This window comes from Orcinus orca, chromosome 6 (assembly GCF_937001465.1).
Source record: "Orcinus orca chromosome 6, mOrcOrc1.1, whole genome shotgun sequence".
NCBI lineage: Eukaryota > Metazoa > Chordata > Mammalia > Artiodactyla > Delphinidae > Orcinus > Orcinus orca.
This window is the reverse complement of record NC_064564.1, coordinates 69,360,446-69,379,606: the sequence shown is the minus strand read 5'-3', so window position 1 is coordinate 69,379,606 and position 19,161 is coordinate 69,360,446. Positions and strand designations below refer to the sequence as shown.

General features: G+C 43.3%; 1 protein-coding gene across 5 annotated transcripts in view; it reads left to right on the top strand.

The window, feature by feature from the left end:
- KANK1 (KN motif and ankyrin repeat domains 1) overlaps positions 1-19,161 on the top strand; it is a 190,968-nt gene that overhangs the window by 154,612 nt on the left and 17,195 nt on the right. For 3 of the 5 annotated variants that reach the window (XM_033440234.2, XM_033440232.2, XM_033440228.2), the window contains exon 4: positions 8,269-10,923. In XM_033440234.2, the coding sequence (XP_033296125.1) occupies positions 8,269-10,923 (2,655 nt within the window). The remainder of the gene's footprint in view (positions 1-8,268; positions 10,924-19,161) is intronic. The other 2 variants (XM_033440233.2, XM_033440230.2) reach the window with 1 other exon arrangement.

The following is a 19,161-nucleotide window of genomic DNA, read 5'->3' as shown; positions in this document are numbered from 1 at the left end:
TCAGTTCCTAAAAGTGGCAGGTTTCACATATGCCTAGAATTTCTCTGCCTAGAATTTCTGCCATCCCAGTCTCCCTGCCACCTGCCCTTAGCCCAGTGGACTCCTCAAATACAGCACCCTGGCAGAACACTCCCTGCGCTCAGCCCAGGTGGGATCCCTGCTCTGCCCTGGCATAATCCTGTCTTCTACTCTCACAGCACTTATCACAGTTGCTTTTATATATGCATCCTTTGTCTGTCTCCTATAGTTCACAAGTTCTACCCAGGTAGGCTCTCTGTCCATTTTGATTTGCCCCTAGCAGTGTTTGCCACATGGTAGGTTCGTAATAAATACTGAATGAAAGAATAAATCCATCTTTCAGTCTGACGGTTGCATCTTCCCCAGGTCAAATTCCCTCTCTGGGGTGTGTGAACAGGTAGACCTGGAATGTGGGACCAGTATGAAGAGGAGTAGTGACGGGAGACAGTGGAAGAATGTGCAGGTTAATGTCTGTGGGGACAGGTTACAAAAGCAGAGATAAGATCAGCTGTGGAAATCTGACTATTTAGGGGGAGAAGCCAGAAGGAGTTATGAAGAGTTTCGGATTATGAGAAAAAAAACACATTATAACTTAGCCACGTCAACAAACCAAGCCTGTAAAATTGAGTTATGCTACGTACGACGTGTCAGTTGGCCTGGTATTTCGCATGAACTCTGGCATGCACTTTGCTTTTCTTCATGTTGTCATTTTATTTGAACAAAGCATTTGGGTAGCTGTTTAAAACAGCTGCAACCTGAGAAGAAGTCTAGGTGAAATCAGGTAGGTAGTATAAACTCCATGGAACAGGGATTCAGGCTTTATAGAACAGGCCCTAACATCTAATAGGTGCTCATCATTTGAATGAATGATTGGATGGATTTGTTAGTTAGGAGGGGAAAAGAGCAGATATAAAAATAACTCTTTGGTAAGTGAAAAAGCAAGAGAAACTCTCATCTGCCATACATTCTTGGAAAACAGAATGAGGAACGCTTACATTGTTATCCTTTGTGTGTTCTCTAACAAATGGTATTTCTCAACAGATTTGGTACGAGAAGCTCCTTGGGTCTCCGTCTTAATGCTGACAGTGTCATCAGGAGAGCTTTCCAGTTAAACCTGTCCAGAAGGACCTGTTCCACTTCACTGTCTTCTTCTTCCCCTGCTCCATGCCGGGAAAAGTTGATTCGCTAGCTCAATTACTTTCATACTCTGAGTAACTTCATGAGAACTTCTCTCTCTTAAAGTTCATCTCTGAGTTGATCCTACTGCTTTTCTCTCCTGCCTCTCAGCCTTAGCTGATGTTGCATCTTTTTGACTGCTTCAGACAGCAGGACGCTTACCCTCTGCTGCTTTTAAGTATGGGAATCTGTGTTTAATTATGTGCTTCTAGGGGATTGACTCAGCTCTTAAGGCAAAAACTTCATGCTTCATGTGAGAGGGGGCAATACGGTAATGGGAATTAGCAGAGTTCTTCAGTTTCAATAGCCAGGTAGACTATCTATCTGGTGAAGAAAAACACATAGTGTGTGGAAGTCTTGGCACATAGGTGCAATTATTTTTCACGGCACCATTAGTCAGTAATTGGGCCTAGAGTTTGCAGCAGTGAAACCAGAACAAAGAAGTCATTGTATCCTAATTAATAGATAGAGTAATAATATCAAAGTTTTGTCCATTTAAAAGTTCACCGGGACACGTTATTTCAGAAACCTCCAGTGTTTTTTTGCTCATAGTAAAGAATGGCTCACTGTGATAGTGTATGTAGAAAAGTATTTAGTGGTTTCTGGCTCAGAAATGGCATTTTTATTACCCTGTCACTTAAGCATGATGGTGTGGTTCCACTGAGAAAAGGAAGACTTGGAGACCGCAGCTTACATGGCCAGATTCTCAATTGCTATATGTGAATTTTTACTCTGCTCACTGCCTTTAGCATAGGCACTCTAGGCCTCAACACCACAGTCTGCACTCAGTATCCACAGGGGATTGATGCCAGGACCCCTCAGGGATACCAAAATCCGTGGATGCTCAAGTCCCTTATATAAAATGACGTAGTACAGTTGACCCTCCATATCTGTGGGTTCCACAGATAAAGAGGGCCCATTGTATTGACATTTTGGACTGGATAATTCTTTGTTGGGAAAGGTAGGACCCTCCTGAGCATTGTAGGATGTTTAGCAGCGTTCCTGGCGTCTACCTACTAGATGCCAGTAGCACCACTTCTTCTAGTTGTGGCAAGCAAAAATGTCTCCAGAATTTGCTAAATATCCCCTGGGGGCAAAATCACCCGCAGTTGAGAAACACTACTAGCAGGTTAGTACTCCCAGACTAATTTCCTCTAATCTTCTACCTCCTGGCCAGTACATTACTTTTTATGTCTTCCCAAACCAAATATTTGGATATTAAGTTTAATTTCCTTGAAAAGTTAGAACCATATAATGCTTTATGAATCTGAATGAAATGACTTTTGAAATATCCATATCTCCATTGCACTTTGTTAATGCAGAAAAATTGCAAGGAAAATTTCAAATTGTTCTTGAGTCTATACACTTGCCCTTGTCACAGAGCGCTAGTTTTACAGGTAGCAAACATATAAATAAAGAGTAGAATTAACCATCAGTTTGTTGATTTTAGCTTTTCTCTGAACACATGGGAATTTGGTCTGGACTTGGGGAGTTGTCTCTAGTTGGTGCTCTCACATTTGGTGTTTGGTTACCCCAAATTGCTAACTGTACAAACTGGGTTGGGGGAGAGAAGAGGGAAGAGGGACTCTGACCCTTGGTGTCTAGGAAGTTGGTCGACCCAGAGATGATGGCAACCTGAGAAGCCAGGTGGACCACTGTTAGAAGCCCATCCACTTAGTCTGGCACACAGATATAAATTCTGGTGGTTCCGCCTCTTCGCTTCACTTCTGCCTTGCCTTTTATTTATTTATTTTTCTATGCACTACCTACCCCCCTCCCACTAGACTGTGAGCCTTGTGAGAACAAGGGCCTTGTCTCCTTTGTTCATACTGTGTCCCCAGCTCCTACAATAATAGTACCTGGAAAATAGTAATAAGAGAGAGAGGTGTTACCAAAATTGTTTTTCTTTAATCAATATTGATTATAAATATAAGTTAAATATATGAATCATTTTTTTATTTGGTCCTCATGTCACGCTTGGGTACTCTAACATTTTAACTGGTCCCCTTGAATTTAATCTCTTTCCCTATCTCAGTTTAATCCACACACAGCTATGAAGACCATCCTTGTTGAGCCTTTTAGCCCCCTAGCACAGGGCCCGGTATGCAGTCTATCAGTGACTAAATGGACGAGATTCCCCTGCTCTGGGACCCAGTGTGGTGTCCTCTTCTGTACTTGGTCACCCCCCTCTCTTCTAGCCTCGTCTTTCCTTGAGCTGCCTGGCTCTTCTCCACCACCTACCTGTCTTTCCACTTTACTCTGTCATCACTTACCTTGTCTTCAGAACTCATCTCCTGGTTAACTCCATTCTGTTTTGATCATTTATTCATATATCATCAGATTGTGCTTGTTGATAATATACCTTTGTAACTGACCTAACTTAGTGTTATGTTTAGGGTGTTTGGCATTTATCTCACAGCTAGACTGTACCTCATTTTATTTCTTATAAATCCTTCCTCCTACTCTTTCCATTGAATAGGACCATTTTCTGCACCCAATTAAGCTTTCAATAAATGATATATAATGAAGGTAGAGGTGGTGCCAGGAGCAGTCTCTACCACTGGATTTCCAGACATTCAGAAAATTCTTGTAAACACCAGAGACAGCTCTCTGATTCCAGACTATTTCGTTAGAAGCTGTTACTTTCCGGATTCCAGTTGCAGATAACAGCCAGTGGGTTTTGGCTTTGTATAAGCAGACATAGCTCTGTTAGTCCAAAAAGGCTTTTTAGGAAGTTAAGAGTCTCCTTTATAAGCCATTCAGAGATTTTTGTTTTTAACTGTTGTTTTTACACATCCTTAATTATTCTTGAATTTATCAAATTTTTTGTGATGAAAATGTTTTAATGTAACATCTCCCCCAGTTTATCATTAAACATTTTTCTTTTCAAGATCTGGTCTTAATTTTTTTTTTTTTTTTTTGTGAGAGGGAGAAGACACTGAGGAGAGAGTACTGTATCTATTAGAGTTCAGTTTAGCTCTAAGTAACAGAGACCCCAAACAAACAATAGCTAAACAAAATAAAAGTTTATCTTTCACATAAATGTGTAAAGGTAGGCTTTCCAGGAGTAGTGTAGTGCTCTGATCCACAAAGCTCTTAGAGACCCAGGTTCCTTCTAGCACCTTGTTCCTCCATCCATAAGTATGATCTCATAGTCCAAGATAGCAGTGCTATTGTTCCAGTCATCACCTCTGCATTCCAGGCCGCAGGATGGAGGAAGGAACAAAGAGAAAGGCTGTCAAAGAACAATTCCTGTGTCTTTTAGGGGAGGCTTTTGGGAGTTGCTACATGACATATCTGCTTATGGCCATACTAACAGCAAAGGAGGCTAGGGAAATATAGTGTTTATATTTGACCAACTGAACAAAGAGAGTCCTATTAGTGTAGAAGAACGAGGTAACACATACTGAGGAACATCTAGTTATCTTTGCTATGGTTGCCCCATACATCCCTCTGTCAAATGAGCTTTCTTGGAGTTTATTTAAATACATTCCTCTTGCTTCAAAGCAGTGACTTCTTGTAATCATATTTTTTTAGAAGATAAATGCCTATGTGTTGTAAAAATTTGTAAGAACGTTAAAATCACCATGATTCCACAACCTAAAGATAATCACTGAAACAGCATCATGTAAGAAATGTCCTTAACACTAATATAGAACAAGCAACTTCAGAGTACAGAGTATTTAGATGTTCTTCTAAATCTTTCTAAAGGTTCTCTGCTATACTGTATATGCATTTATTCCTTCAGTAAACATTATAAAACATCTTAGTCCCCAGCATCTTGTTAATTCATGTGTGTGGTTGGAAGGGAGAGCAAAGAAAGAACTTTTAAAAATTAAATTTGTTGCTCTCAAGATACTTACAGTCTAGTACTGAGAGACAAGACAAACATATATGAAAAAGTTGGTAAATCAATCAGGGCATATAAGTGCTGTATTTGTGTTAATGTATGTAAAGGTACACTAGAAAGCAGAAGATAAAATAATCATGACACTAGGTGTCTTTATTTAATGGTAGAATAATTCGTACCGTGGACAACTGTTTGGAAAAATGACACCTTGAGAATATATCATGCTTTTTAGTTGCTGGAGAATGAAATTTGGATTACAAGTCCTTAGAACAGTCTGATCAAGCTTAACATGGTTAAATTCTAACCTCTCCTGATTCCCAGATATAGAAGTCTGAAGTTCATTTAGAGATAATTCAGCATGACCTGTACCTTTTGTGAACTTCAGAAATAACTAAAGATGGGCCAGTTGAATTTCGCTGAAAAATGGGATGTGCTTTTTTTTTTTAATCCTGACGTTAGTGCATTTAAAAAAAAAGTTTTTGAGGAGAAATCAATGAAAATTAACCTTTCCTAATGAAAATGCCTAAGTGGGAACATTAACGATGTTAAAAAGACATACACAGAAAAACCTAAGCGCTATACCAAAATACTAACAATTGCCACTAGATGGTGAGATATGAGTGACTTTTTTTACTTTAGATGGTCCGTACATAACATTCTTTATTTGTATTCCTCATCGCGTACTTTTTTTTTTGTAGTATAATTGCTTTACAATATTGTAGTAGTGTACAATATTATATATAGGTGTACAGCATAGTGATTTTTTTTAACAAGCAAAGTGGCTTTTAAAAAGTTATTTTATTTTATTTATTTTATTTTCTAAGAAACCGTCACTCGTGGCAAAGGCACAGTGGAGATGACTGTTAAAGGATAACTCCTTGATCCCTGTCCTGAGCCGAGCGCTGGGAAGCTTTCCGCCCGCCCGCTCTGGAACCCATGCCGCGGCGGGTGCTCTCGGAACCCACAGAGAACAGTGGGGCCCATTGTGCCTCCGGCTTCCTCAGGTGGCCCAGGGCCGAGGCCGCCGGTTTCCACACCAGAACACACACTCTTTCATGAAGAAGGGACCTGTGCGGCAAAGACAGAGCCTCTCTGTGGAGACATTGAAACTGCTGGCTTTCTTTTGACTCCTGGCAAAACTGGCCAGAAGAACACACGTTTTCAAAAGCTCCGGGCTTCCTGTTTGCATTCAGAAAGCGGGGGCCGCCGAGTAGCTGAGGGCGCCCGGGGGTGGGGTCGGCGAGCCGCTGCGACCTCATTGGTGAGGACCCGGCCTATGGCGTGTGCGCCCGGCCCGCCGGCCGAGTTCCCCCAGTGTCCACCCTCCTGCGCTGACGGGGTGGAGAGCCTGGGCCCCCGAGCTGGAGTGCGGGCGACGGGCCGGCGGGAGCGCAGCGGGCGCCCGGTAGGTGTGCGGCCAGCGGGCGGGCGACAGGGCCTCCCCCGGGGCGCAGTCCCCGCCGCCCCGGGAGCGGGGCGGGCGGCAGCGGGCACCTGGCCGGGAGGGTCTAGGCCGGCCCAGCTTAGAATCAACGCGTGCCGTGAGATCTGTCTGACACCCAAGCCTGCCGTTTTTCTTTCCTGATGGAATTTCAGACAGCACTGGAAACAGGTCTGGCTGCATACTTTGAGTGAGCATGTTGCCCTTTGTGGAGTTAAAAAGGAAAGAAGACACGTTCTGTTAGCCTGAGCACAAGTTTCCGGGCGCAGAGCTCCCCATCAGCTTACCCTTCCTTAGGCTAGAAAATGATTGGTGTTGAACACCTCTTTCAAATAGAATCCTTCTTCCACGTGGTTTAAAACTGAAATCTAATGGCCAGATTCTAACAGCCAGAACAATTTAATGTTGTTTTAAATGAGGACACGAAGAGAACATAACCTTTTTATTCCTCTGCTTGGCATTTTTCTTTTCTGTACTTTTCTTTCCAGCGTTTCAGAGGGAAGCGGGGGAGTGGAGGTAAAAGGTTTACTCAGAGCTTTCACACTGTCACATTCAGCACTGTCAAGGGTGGAAGGACAGGCCAGCAGTCTCCAAATTGCTGGAAGTACCTGGACCTTGACAGTAGTTAGGTGGGCTTTTACACCCAAGGAGAGGGGCAGGGGTACAGATGGCTTGCATTTTTACTCATCACTTTGGGATCCTTCTCGTAGCTCTCAAATGCAGATCGTGGTATTATGACTCTAGGAAAACACATTTCTTAATCTTGCAATTTAAATAAAAATGGCCTTGGTTTTCAGTTTGAAATGCATAGCTCAGGTCAGCAGCAAGGTCTGTGCCTTGAAAGATTGCTGTTTCCTTTTCTAAATGGTTTAGCCAGAAGTAGCATTTATCAAATGCCACATGATCCAGTGTTTGGAGTATAGGTTTGCCCTTATTTTCATTCTCCTTTGCATCTGTTTGGATCCATCACAAATGCAAAACAAGGTATTCTTGGAATAGTGAATGTTTTGTCCAAAAGAAGTCAAAGAGGAAAACACGTTTGGGGTTTGGTTTTGTTTTTAAATGGGAAGACACACAACATAGGTGAAGTGAAGTCTGTCCTCCAACTGTTCTTGCCCCCATGCTGCTGGAGTTAATCACTCAGTGTCCCCTGTGTCCCCGCTTTCTCTGCAAGGAAGGTGTCAAGGCAAATTGTGACCTTGTGGGGGTGGTCAGGCACCGGGGTATGCTGGCCACCAGTTAGAAGGGCTGTATGGTCTGCAAAAGAGCAGTAGGTGGGAGAACTCAGGTCCAGGCTTCCTGGATCTGAACTGACTTGATCTGTTACTTTAAGACTTCTCACTTTTTTGTGCCTCAGAGTACACTTTATAAAGTAGGCGTCATGACGACTGCTGTCTATACTTCAAAGGGACTGTAGACGGCAAAAGAAATGATCAACTTGAAAATGCTTTCCAGTCTTTTTAATGCATTCTTTTTTAAAAAATCAAGTATTTAGTAAGGACTTACTGTGTGCCTGGCTCTTAAAAATCATTTTCTCATTACATTCTTTTAACAACCTTATGATTTAAATACTTGTTTGCATTTTTACTCAGGGGGAAACTGAAGTTCTGAGAAGTTTGTTAACTCTCTCACCCAGTTGATAAGCTGTAGATTCAGGGTTAGAGCATAGATTTGTCAACTCTTAAATCATACTAGTTTACCACACTGCGATATACGACACATGTTAGTTTTTACCATTATGAGTATTACATGGCGTTATAATATTCTCTTCTTTCTCTCTTAGGAAAAGCAGATGATGTTCTGAATGGAGATCATGACAGGGGACAAAAAGGTCCCTATTTTGTGGAGACCCCCTATGGTTATCAACTAGACTTAGATTTCCTCAAATACGTAGATGACATACAGAAAGGAAACACCATCAAGAAAGTGAACATCCAGAAGAGGCGGAAGCCATCTGTGCCACGCCCAGAAACCAGGGCCGCACCTGGCCATCAAGGTGTGTGGACTTCCACCGAGTCCCTCTCATCCTCCAGCAGTGATGGCAACAAGCAGTTAGCCCAAAGTGAAGTTACATCAGCTCCAGTCCCAAGGCCACCTGCCCCTCTGGAGACCTCACCCACTTTTCTTACCATCCCAGAAAGCCGACAGCTGCCACCACCATCCCCGCAACTCCCAAAGCACAACCTTCATGTCACCAAGACACTGATGGAGACCCGGAGAAGACTCGAACAGGAGAGAGTCACCATGCAGGTGGCACCTGGTGAGTTCCGAAGGCCCAGGCTGGCCAGTTTTGGAGGCGTGGGCTCCACGAGCTCCCTCTCCTCATTTATGGGTTCTGGAAACCACAATCCCGCCATGCAGCAGCATCAGAATGGATACCAAGGCAACGGGGATTATGGTGGCTATGCCCCAGCTGCTGCCACCACCTCTTCCATGGGGAGTTCCATCCGCCACAGCCCTCTGAGCTCAGGGATCTCCACTCCAGTGACCAACGTGAGCCCCATGCACCTGCAGCACATCCGTGAGCAGATGGCCATTGCCCTGAAACGCCTGAAAGAGCTAGAAGAGCAGGTGCGAACCATCCCTGTGCTCCAGGTGAAGATCTCTGTCTTGCAAGAGGAGAAAAGGCAGTTGGCTTCACAGTTGAAAGACCACAGAGCTGCATCCCAGAACGATGTCTGTGGTGTGAGAAAGAGGTCCTACAGTGCTGGGAACGCATCCCAGCTGGAACACCTCTCCAGGACCCAGAGAAGTGGCGGGGAATTATACATTGACTATGAGGAGGGAGAAATGGAGGGGGCGGAGCAGAGCACCCAGAGGATAAAGGAATTCCGGCAGCTCACAGCAGACATGCAGGCCCTGGAGCAGAAGATCCAGGACAGCAGCTGTGAGGCCTCCTCAGAGCTCAGGGAGAACGGGCAGTGTCGGCGTCGAGAATGCCAGTCTGTGGCTGTGGGTGCTGATGAGAACATGGACAGCATTGTCGTGCACCACAGGGGCGCCAGGTCCTGTAAGGATGTTGCTGTAGGCACGGTCACCGCGACGAGGAATTCTGGGGTCAGTGTGACAGAAGCCATGCTTGGAGTGACTACCGAAGCTGACAAAGAAATTGAGCTGCAACAGCAGACCATAGAAGCGTTAAAGGAAAAGATCTATCGCCTGGAAGTACAGCTTAAAGAAACCACCCATGACCGGGAGATGACTAAACTCAAGCAAGAGCTGCAAGCTGCTGGCTCGAGAAAAAAAGTTGACAAAGCTATGATGGCCCAGCCGCTTCTTTTCAGCAAGGTGGTGGAGGCAGTGATACCCACAAGAGACCAAATAGCTGGCAGTCACGTGGACGTGGTTGACACCTGTGTCGGGACCTGTGTGCAGACAAATAGCGTAGGCATCTCCTGCCAGCCCGATCGTGAGAATAAAGTGGTGGGGCCTGAGCTGCCCATGAATTGGTGGATTGTTAAGGAAAGGGTGGAAATGCACGACCGATGTACTGGGCGGTCTGTGGGGACGTGTGACAAGAGCGTGGGTGTGGACATCAGCGTCTGTGAAACAGGCAGCAACACGGAGGAGTCTGTGAGCGACCTGACACTCCTCAAGACCAACCTGAATCTCAAAGAAGTCCGCTCCATCGGCTGCGGAGATTGCTCTGTCGATGTGATCGTCTGCTCCCCAAGGGAGTGCATCTCCCGGAGTGTGAACACGGAGGCCGTCAGCCAGGTGGAAGCTGCTGTCATGGCAGTGCCTCGAACCACGAGCCAGCACAGCAGCACGGTTCTAGAACAGGTGTCCCAGTTCACCAACACCGAGACAGCTACCCTCACAGAGTCCTGCACCAACACTTCCCTCAGCACCATGGACAAGCACACCAGCACCCGGACTGTGGAGATGCGGACTGTGGCGGTCGGAGAAGGCCGCGTCAAGGACGTCAGCTCCGCTAAGATGCGGTCCGTCGGAGTTGGAACGGTGCTCTCCGGCGCCTCTGGGTTCGACAGGCCATCCTCTGTGAAGACCAAAGAGTCAGGCGTGGGGCACATCAGTATTAACGACAACTGTCTGGTTGGTCTGAAAATGAGGACCATAGCTTGTGGCCCTCCACAGTTGACAGTGGGGCCGAACGGCAGCCGGAGGAGTGTAGGGGTTGGGGACGAGCCCGTAGGAGAGTTCGTGGAGAGCCCCCAGCCCCAGGCTCCGTCCAGAATGGTGACAGGCTTGGATCACTACATTGAGCGTGTCCAGAAGCTGCTGGCAGAGCAGCAGGCGCTGCTGGCTGAGAACTACAGTGAACTGGCAGAAGCTTTTGGGGAACCTCACTCACAGATTGGCTCCCTCAACTCCCAGCTCATCAACGCCTTATCGTCAATCAACTCTGTCGTGAAGTCTGCAAGTGCTGAAGAGCTGAGGCCTGACTTCCTGAAAACCAGCCTGGGTAAGGTCACAGGTAGGTGGTGCTCCTGAGGGTCCTGGGAGTGAGAGAGGATGGGGGACAGTGGAAATCCAGGAGGTAGGGATTTTTTTTTTTTTTTTTGCCTGGCGGAGCTATTTTTTGGAATCATGGAGAAAGCTTCAGAATGGTAATGGGTAGAATGAAAACCAAGAATCTAAATCCATAAGCAGCTCTGCTGATTCTCATTATCTGATAGTTTCATTAAGGCTAGAAGAAGAAAAGCATACTAGTGTTGGCTGGCTTAGGGGCTGTCTTGGGGGGCTGCTGGTTTGCTAGATGTCTTTCCGTTATGTACTTGCTCATTTTATACAGGATGGCCTGAAAAAAAGTCCTGCCCTGTTTGTATCCGCAATTACCAGTGTATGATCAATGAAAAAATACTGGTATGAAGTGTTTTTAATTAAAACTTTTTATGAGGGGACAGAGATTCCATTAATTCATGTATCAGTTCAACAAATAATGATTACATACCTGCTTTGTTTCAAACATAGGTATAGGCTCTTGTTTTCATGGTGCTTACATTTCCAGTCGGGGGCACAGGCAATAAACAATATACCTAAATATGTCAGGAGGTGGTACGTGCTATGAAGGAAGGAACTCCACTTAGAGGAACAGTGAGTGGTGGCGGAGAGGTGAGGGCAGTTGGAGATGGCGTGGTCCAGGAAGGCCTCTCTGACAAGGAGCCCCTGAGCCAGAACCCTGAGACAAGGGAGGCCTTTCCCACTGTTCATTTTGTTAGGTGCTTACATTTTTGTCTTTCTCATACTTTCCCTTATTCATTGGGATTCCTGCTCACCCTGGCTTTTCTTTTTTCTTTTAATAAATTTATTTATTTATTTTTGGGTGCATTGGGTCTTCTTTGCTGTGCGTGGGCGTTCTCTAGTTGCGGTGAGCGGGGGCTGCTCTTCGTTGCGGTGCGCGGGCTTCTCGTTGCGGTGGCTTCTCTTGGTGCGCAGCATGGGCTCTAGGTGTGCGGGCTTCGGTAGTTGTGGCACGTGGGCTTCAGTAGTTGTGTCTCACAGGTTCTAGAGCGCAGGCTCAGTGGTTGTGGCGCATGGGCCTAGTTGCTTCGCGGCATGTGGGGTCTACCCGGACCACAGCTCGAATCCGTGTCCCCTGCATTGACAGGTGGATTCTTAACTACTGCGCCACCAGGGAAGGCCCTGGCTCTTCTTTAAATTGAAGCTAATAATGGAGAAATTACCCTGGAAGATTTGGTGACATGCTCTTTCCCTGTGAGCCTCACTAAAATAAGTTCCCCTGTTGTCAGCTGCATGTGGTTCTAATTGTACATATTATCATCCTACCACTGGGTTCCATTCCTGGCTCTCGAGCTGTCACAAAGCAGCATGACCTGGGGAAGGAAAGTCATCCTTCTTTATACTTCCTTGTGAAATGGGCAGTCAAAGGGCATCCATCCTGTAAGGTTGTCAGTGTGTTCATCACTGACCCCCAGTGAGCACAGGGTGGCCTTTGTCGTCCTGGGGGGGGGGGGTGCTGCTAGCACGTCCAGTGTGGTTTCTTTTGTTGATGTGCCAAAGTGTAGCTGAGGTTTGGGAAGTACTAAAGAAACACACTCTACTCTGGCCCAGTGCTACACATAAAATGAGTTAAAGTGCTTCAAATGATTGGTATAGTGTGCATTAAATTTAATTTTATGTGGAAACGTGCAGTAGAGACTTAAATGTAACTTAATAAACAAAAAGTTCAAATTCTTTGTTTCCCTCTATAACCAAAAGAGCAATGGTTAAAATAGACTGAAATAGATTATTTTTATATCTTCTGAGGTTTCACCTCCAAACCTGAATTAGTTTTTAGTAGCTGTGTTGTGGACCAGATAGCTTATTGTGGAAGAAAACTGAACATGACAGTGACAGCTGATGTATGACATATTTTTGCCTTTTGGAGTTAAAGGAGTCTAATAAATTTACAGGGAGTCATTTTAGAGTCAAGAGATTAAAATGATGTTTGAACCGAAGCAAGGTCTTAAGTAACTAATAATATGTCTGTTTCTACTTCTTTTTAAAAATCATGATGTCAGATGTTGAAGTCAAAATGAAACTCTTAAATACCTCCAGACACACATGGTACAGTGCATCATCCGTTGTAAGAGCATTTTCCTGCCAGCCTTCCTCCCTCCTCCCAAAACAGGGGTTTCTATTTCACATTCCTGCCAAAAATATTCAGGTGAATCGTTGGGGTAATCTGCCTGGCACCCAGAGCATCAAGACCCAGGGAGGAGGTTTTGACTGGCTGTGTTACAGTGTTTTTTGGTCTATTTCGAGTCACATTGACATTCCAGACATCACTATTTCGATCTGACCCTACACATGAACACCTGATTAATCAGCTAAAATGCAGGAGACCTACAACATTTGTGAACAAAAGTATAAATATTCTTCATAGAACTTACTTGATCATAGTGGCAGCTCCCTCTCAGAGCATGCAAGAACAACTTTAAATTATTTCTGTAATTCCCATCACATTTGTATTTTGCTTTAAAGTTCTAATGAAGGAATTAGGTTAGGAACTCAATCCAGAGAATTACATTTTTGTTATCTCGTGTGTGTTGTATGGGCTGGAAATGAAAGCAGTTCAGTGTAGTAGAGATCTCAACGTCTGCAGGCTGTGAAGAGTGAAGGTGTGTCAAATGTACTCCAGCTTATTGTTCACACCGAACACTACAGAATATTGCTCACATACAGTCTAGAATACATTTCTTGACCTTGGGGAAGATGGCGGAAGAGTAAGATACAGAGATCACCTTCCTCCCCACAGATACACTAGAATACATTTCTGTACCAAAAGGAAAATGGAGTATAGAAAGGTAGTCATCTCAAACTTTCTTCCCCAAATCAAATGATAAGAAGTTTGAGTTTGACATCGCCAAAAAGAGCATATAAATGATCACTTATGTGAACCTAGTACTTTAGTTTAAAGAATTTAAGTTTGGGTTCCAAAGCCAGGTATTCTGGGTTCGAATTCCTTCTCGGCACTAGGACAGGTTGTCTTTGTTCCCCTACAGGGTTGAAATGAAGATTTAGTGTGTCAGTGTGAGTAAAGCATTTGGGATAGTCTGCACCACAGAGGATAAATGCTGGCTCTCATTGCTGTTAACTGTTTTCTCTACTTCCAGAAATGGAAATGTAGATCTAGAACAAACTGCCAAACAAATGCGCTACAAATAGTCTTTTGTGTTTAATGCAAATTATTGTCTTCGTAATTCTGGCTGGCCATCGCCTTCCCCCACCCCCCAATGGTTACACCTCCCCAGCTAACAATTTTATCAAGCTACGGAAATATATCAATAACAATGGGAAAACACAAAATGAGTAGAATAAATTTTCAATTCAGATTCTTTCAGAATCTATGTCAAAGCTCAAAATGAAGCCTAAAATTAAATTAGGTGTATATTAGTACCAAACCCAGAGAATTCTCTTCAGTTTTCCTAGGGTTGAAGATTTGAGGGTATTGCTTTTTAGTATGCAAAAGAGCATTATTTTTATCAGCAAAATAATAATGCCTAACACTCCTATTCAATTTCTTGAAGTTATAACTGGAGTATGTGCTCATAACACATTAACAGTTCAGAAGAGCATAAAATACTGAGAGCCTCCCACATGCTCTCATGGGGTAACCCCTTGTGTGTTTGGTGTGTACAAGTGTGCAGGTCTGTATTTTAGACACATTCTGTTTTGACAGCATTGAATCGTACATATTCTCCTATGTCATTTTTCACGTGAAACATCACAAACATTTTTTCAGGATTTAAGAGACAATGTCACAGTTTTGATGCAGCTGGAATTTGGTGGTAATCAAAGATGATCTGTAAAGTACTTTTAATTACTAGTAGTATGAGTTTCATGTATTTAATATTTTCTTTCATGGAATTAAAAGGTTAAGAGGAAATAAGTTTCTCAGAAACCTCAGGGAAAAAAATGTTTATTCTTTCTGTAAATCAGTTGGGTTGTTTTGGTTTGAGGAGTGGGTTACTTTTTTTTTTCCTTTTCCTTTTTCCCTCTGGAGAGAGGAGGAGGAGAGAGAAAATTCTAGACAAATGACTTGCAGTTACAAATACTTGAAAAATATGTAACTGTCTCTGAGCAAATAACAAACAGAACTATCTAAAACAGTGGAACTTAACTGCCTGTCACATGATTTATAGAAAATTCATCTCTCATACTGGAATAAAAGAACTGCTTTTTAAATCAGCTTCCATATTTGCACTCTTAGTTATCTTGGGCTTGCTAAAAAAATGTATGAACTTGAAGTCATTCCCATAACTGTGAAAGCAATTTTGTAGACAGAGATCTGAGCCAAAGCAAAAGCAGGGAAAATTAAGTCATTACAAAATACCATTTCTAGTTAGTTTTCTTACTTCAAATCATATACCATTTACTTGTCCCAGTACCTTTCTTTAAAATCACAATTTTCTTTTAGTAAATGCTACAAGCATTGAATAATCCAAACCAAATGTTTCTGGAACCCTGCGGTGTGTGGTAGCATGATGTGAAAGTCCATTGACCCGGAGGTCAGAGGGCTGACATCTGGTTCTGGCTGCCCAAGAACTTGCAATAACACTTTAGGGGCGTTTGGGCTGCCGTGTCCTCCTGTGTCACGAGAGGGTAGGATTAGATTTTTCTTGCTTGGGCCCTTTCAGCAGAATTATTCTGTAAAAGTAGCTCTTCACCAGGCTGCCCATCAGATTCATCTAAAGAACTTTTTCCCCCCAAATTCATGAGTTTTCTGCTGCAACCCACTGCTACCACCAGCCACTCAATAGGCACACTTGAGCCCTATTTCAGGGAAATACTGTTGGAATAAACAGCCTTAAAGGGAGTCTTATTAATCTGGGCTCCATAGCTTCATAAATAGTTTTGTGTTTGGAATTTTTGTGAAGAAAGTGTATGATTTTTTATTTTAAACTTTTTTTTTTTTGCGGTTTGCGGGCCTCTCACTGTCATGGCCTCTCCCGCTGCGGAGCACAGGCTCCAGACGCGCAGGCTCAGCGGCCACGGCTCATGGGCCCAGCCGCTCCGCGGCATGTGGGATCCTCCCGGACTGGGGCACGAACCCGCGTCCCCTGCATCTGCAGGCGGACCCTCAACCACTGCGCCACCAGGGAAGCCCCGAAAATGCATGATTTTTATCAGATTCTCAGAAGGGATAGTTGACCCTCAGAGACTGAAATTACAGATCTAGGACATCTGTTACAGACCTTGGTTAAAAGCACTTCAGCCCTGAGGAAAATCTTTTACAAAGATTTAAAATCTACCACCTTTGTGAGCCCTTCAGTTGACACTTGTTTGAAAATCTTCTTCTTTTAAACTGATGCCTTATCGTTTTAAATGGGTATTAGTGAAATGTATGCACTCTGGAAAAAGATGCATGTTTACTTTGACACTTCTACTCTGAATGAATCTGTAAAGTATATTGTTCATTTCTGGCTAACGCATGGAGATTGGTGTTTTTTAAGAACAGAAATGGCTTTAAGTTCCTGGATGTCCAGTCATAAACGATGAAAGAATTGTTGGTATTGGGTGATGGTTACAATTGTTTGTTCTTCCTCCAATCAGCGAGGCGTTTGTATCTCAGTAAAGATGTTTAAAGTCTGCTCTGTTCCCATCTCTATTCAGGTCAATTGATAGCTATGCATTCAGTGTCAACTATATGCAAAGTGTGGTACTAAAGCAGAGAGAGAGAGAGAAAGTGGTCAGAGCCTGGAACTTGCAATCCAGTTGGGAAGCCAAGACACATATACCAGAAATATGAATGATAACCTATGGGGGGTATATGTTAGCCACCAAATAATGTGAAAATAAAAGTGCTTGAAGAATTCAGCTGCAATTAATCTCTCTGAGGTTTAGGGAAGAGATGAGTTTAGTGTGGAGAGGACGACGACATTAGCTGCATCTGGAAGAACACAGAGCACATCTTGTTTAACCCAACAGTTAATGCAGCCTGTCAGCGTAGGTTTTCTGGGTCAGGTCTTGGGTTGGTGTGTAATTAAATGTGGGTGGCGTGGTGAGGGAGAATCTGATTCTTAATCCACTCAGCATTTTAATTTCTAAGTACCCACTTTTAGATACGTTCATGAGAGCTCTCTGGCATGTTCTCAGGAAAATATTAAAGTGGCTCTAGAAATTATTACACTGCGGCTCTTACCATTTAGTGGCTTTATGTTGGTGGCCACACGCATTGGTATTCAGGCAGAGTTCTGAGCGATGAGCCTGCAAACAGAAAGGGATTGTCCTTTCTCCTCCATCAAAGCTACATACTTTCCCCTTACAGGTAATGTGTACCAAATAAAGAAGGTGATACTTCATGAATAATCTCTATTGTCTATTCCCCTAACCAACATGTGGGCTGAAAAGGGTGAATTTGTGCTCAAGCCCTTTTCCTTATGGAAAAACTAGAAGTGTTATTTTAGACCTCTTTGAATTCTTAATTACACTTCGGGAAAATGCCTAAATGATTGAACGGCCTCCATTATGACTCAGAAATTTCAGTCCTACCTTTTTGACAAGTAAGCTAGATGTTCTTTAAAAGTCAAATCAGAATGTTTAAATGAAAATTTGGCACAATAACATGGTCAATTAGTTGGCGGCACTGTTCATAATTGTGCTTTTAGAAGGCACTTGGCATTATAAATAAAAATATGAGTCAGCGTGCCAGAAGAATTGCAGTATGTGAGCAGGGCAACTTTTAAGATCCATTTAAATATATTTTTAAATATCAGTTTTCTAACAGATTTAGAAACAGATTTCTATATACCAACAGCTAATACCCATTCCAGATGGATAAATATCACAGAGGAAACTGGAGAAGGTGATCTCTTTAAAAACTTCTCCATCTCTAGTTTTCATTGATTTTTAAAAAAATATCAAGTACTTTGCTTTAACTTTTCTAAAGTCAAAAACGTAAAAAAAGTTTTCCTTTTGAGTTACTTATTTTTCATTACAGTTTGCCTTAGCTAGTAGTATAGTTATCCATGTATTAAATGCTAAGCGTACTTTAGAATTAGAATTAATACTTCGAGGATGCTTTTATTTTCCAGAACACTGAGATTTCTGTCGTTTGCTGTCTTTTAGTTATCACTAATCTGGTCAAGTCATAAAATGAAGCTCATGCTTTATTGGCATTTATGGCCATTATAAGTTTGAGTTAACGACCGAAGACCACACAGTTGCCCACTCCCTGTTCACTAACTCCCCAGTGGTGCCTTCGAAACTTGCGCCCTGGGGGGAATTTTGAGCAGCTAGGCCATAGTACCAGACTTAGGAAGGTGTTTGGTGATTATTCCTGTTGTTTTACCCTTATTGTTTGCATAGCATTTACTGTTGCTCATGGACTTCTACCATTAGTGGTCCAGGGCTGCTAACTAAACCAACAATAATTCCTAATAATTCACATGGTCCAAGTTGATGGAGTGAAACCGGAGGGAAGTCTAAACTCTTGTTTTTGGCAGTCAAGTTTTACACTGTTTTCAGCAAATTTTTGATTGGTTAATTTAATTCACTGGTTCTCAATCCTAGCTGTACATTAGAATCGTTTGCAGAGCTTTTAAAAACTGCTAATACTTGGGCCCACCTGCAGATATTTCATTGTATCTGTATTTTTAAAAGCTTTGCCCCCAGCTCAGGTGACTCTAAAGGGCAGCCAGGGTTGAGACCATTGAATTTTGTTGGCCACTTTATTTTTGGCTTTCTTGGCTGCACTCTTCCTGTGTTTTACTGAAACACAGCAGTCATTTGTCAGTCTTAGGCTGGTGCGTGTGTCATCTTATGTGTGCCCGCTAGCCACAATGGGTCTTTATCAAGTTCAGACAATTGTTTCTGGGTCACTCAAGAGAGCCAGAGTTTCAACAAGATCTAAAAAACATTTTCTGGCAATAAAGGTGACAAATTTCCTCTGATCCAGCTAATGAGAACTAGTTTAACGCTTAGCGTTGTTCTTTGCCTTGCTAGTTAGACTTAACAGAATCCCTGTGACTTTCCATTGAATTACACAGGCATTTATTTAAGGCTTTCCATTGTCCAGCACTGTTCAGAGCACTGAAGAGGACCCCAGGTATGAACGTAGCGTGGAGGGACTCAGGGACTTCCATTCTCACAGAGCGAACACTTGTGAGACCAAGGAAACAGAGGGCAGGGTATATTCTGGTCTGGACAGTAAGTGCTGCAGAACAGTGAGGGGAAAAGGTCTTTGTGGAATGGTATCATAGGAGGACTA